This window comes from Seriola dumerili, unplaced genomic scaffold (assembly GCF_002260705.1).
Source record: "Seriola dumerili isolate Sdu_G_001 unplaced genomic scaffold, Sdu_1.0 BDQW01000458.1, whole genome shotgun sequence".
In the NCBI taxonomy this organism is placed as follows: domain Eukaryota; kingdom Metazoa; phylum Chordata; class Actinopteri; order Carangiformes; family Carangidae; genus Seriola; species Seriola dumerili.
This window is the reverse complement of record NW_019174713.1, coordinates 207,960-209,027: the sequence shown is the minus strand read 5'-3', so window position 1 is coordinate 209,027 and position 1,068 is coordinate 207,960. Positions and strand designations below refer to the sequence as shown.

Below are 1,068 nucleotides of genomic sequence, written 5' to 3'. Positions count from 1 at the left end.
GTGGGTGTGGGTGGGAAAGTGGGTGGGGGTTGGGGTCCCATCAACAGATTTGCGACATTGTTGGGGAGTGATGGGAGAGAAGAAGAGAAGGGGAGAAGGGAAGAGAGAGAAATAGGTAATGGAGGGATGTGTTGCTACGCGATGACCATGGGAACATCGTCCGAGAAGCCGCTGATCATCGGAGCGTCTTCATCATCGTCACCTGGAGAGGAAGAGGAAAGAGAGATGTTTGTGAAAATGTCTTTGCTGTAGGAGTTTAGGCTGCACTTATCAATATTTTTCTATATTAATAATGGATCGTTTCATCACTCATTTTGTTTTTTCAGCTGCTGTTTGTGGTGAAACGCTGATAAACAGACGATATTAGCATTGAGCTCGAGCAATATCCAAATATCCCACTATACGCTATTATCAGAAATATTTTCTAAAATACAATCTTGTTTTACTTTTAAAAGACACAGAGACTATTTTACATTATTTTAAGATTTTATTGATTATTTTACCGGCTCTTTTAATACTCTTGTTAAAACAAACTTTTATACGAGAACTTTTCCTGCTTTTACTTTCCCTTGAATTGTTTTCTTTCTTCGTTTTAATTGTTTCATCTGTTTTTCTTCTCTTTGAAATCTNCGTTTACAAGAGTCAACAGTTCCCAAACTGGTGATCAAAGACACAACAATTCAGATTCAGTAAATGATGAAACACGATCCACAGTTAACTCATCCACCTGTCTCACTTTGGGCGCCAGCGTTACATACGCCGCTGTAGTACACGCTGGACTATCACCGACATATGCAACAGTTACTGCGCCGATATTTTCTATTTGTACATTTTGTATACATCAAATTTCTAAATATTTATTTTTCGTGTGTTTTTTTTCCACTGTGTGTAATTTTTTGCATTCTATATTCCAGTCTCTGGATGCTTATTTTGGCTTTAAGCAATGAACCGCTCCTATGGATGGTGAGTTTGCATTACAAATAGGGTCTCTCTTTCCCTGGCACGCTCCACAAACTCAAATCCTTCACAGTTTGTTTCAGTGTCCACCTCTTCCTCACAGTCCTTTTT

The 1,068-nt window shown here is 38.9% G+C and overlaps 1 protein-coding gene across 1 annotated transcript in view; it reads right to left on the bottom strand.

The window, feature by feature from the left end:
- Nucleotides 1–17: 17 nt before the first annotated feature.
- sorl1 (sortilin related receptor 1) overlaps nucleotides 18–1,068 on the bottom strand; it is an 87,578-nt gene continuing 86,527 nt past the window's right edge. Inside the window, exon 48 of the mRNA XM_022762983.1 lies at nucleotides 18–202. Within this exon, the coding sequence (XP_022618704.1) occupies nucleotides 135–202 (68 nt within the window). The 3' untranslated portion in view covers nucleotides 18–134. The remainder of the gene's footprint in view (nucleotides 203–1,068) is intronic.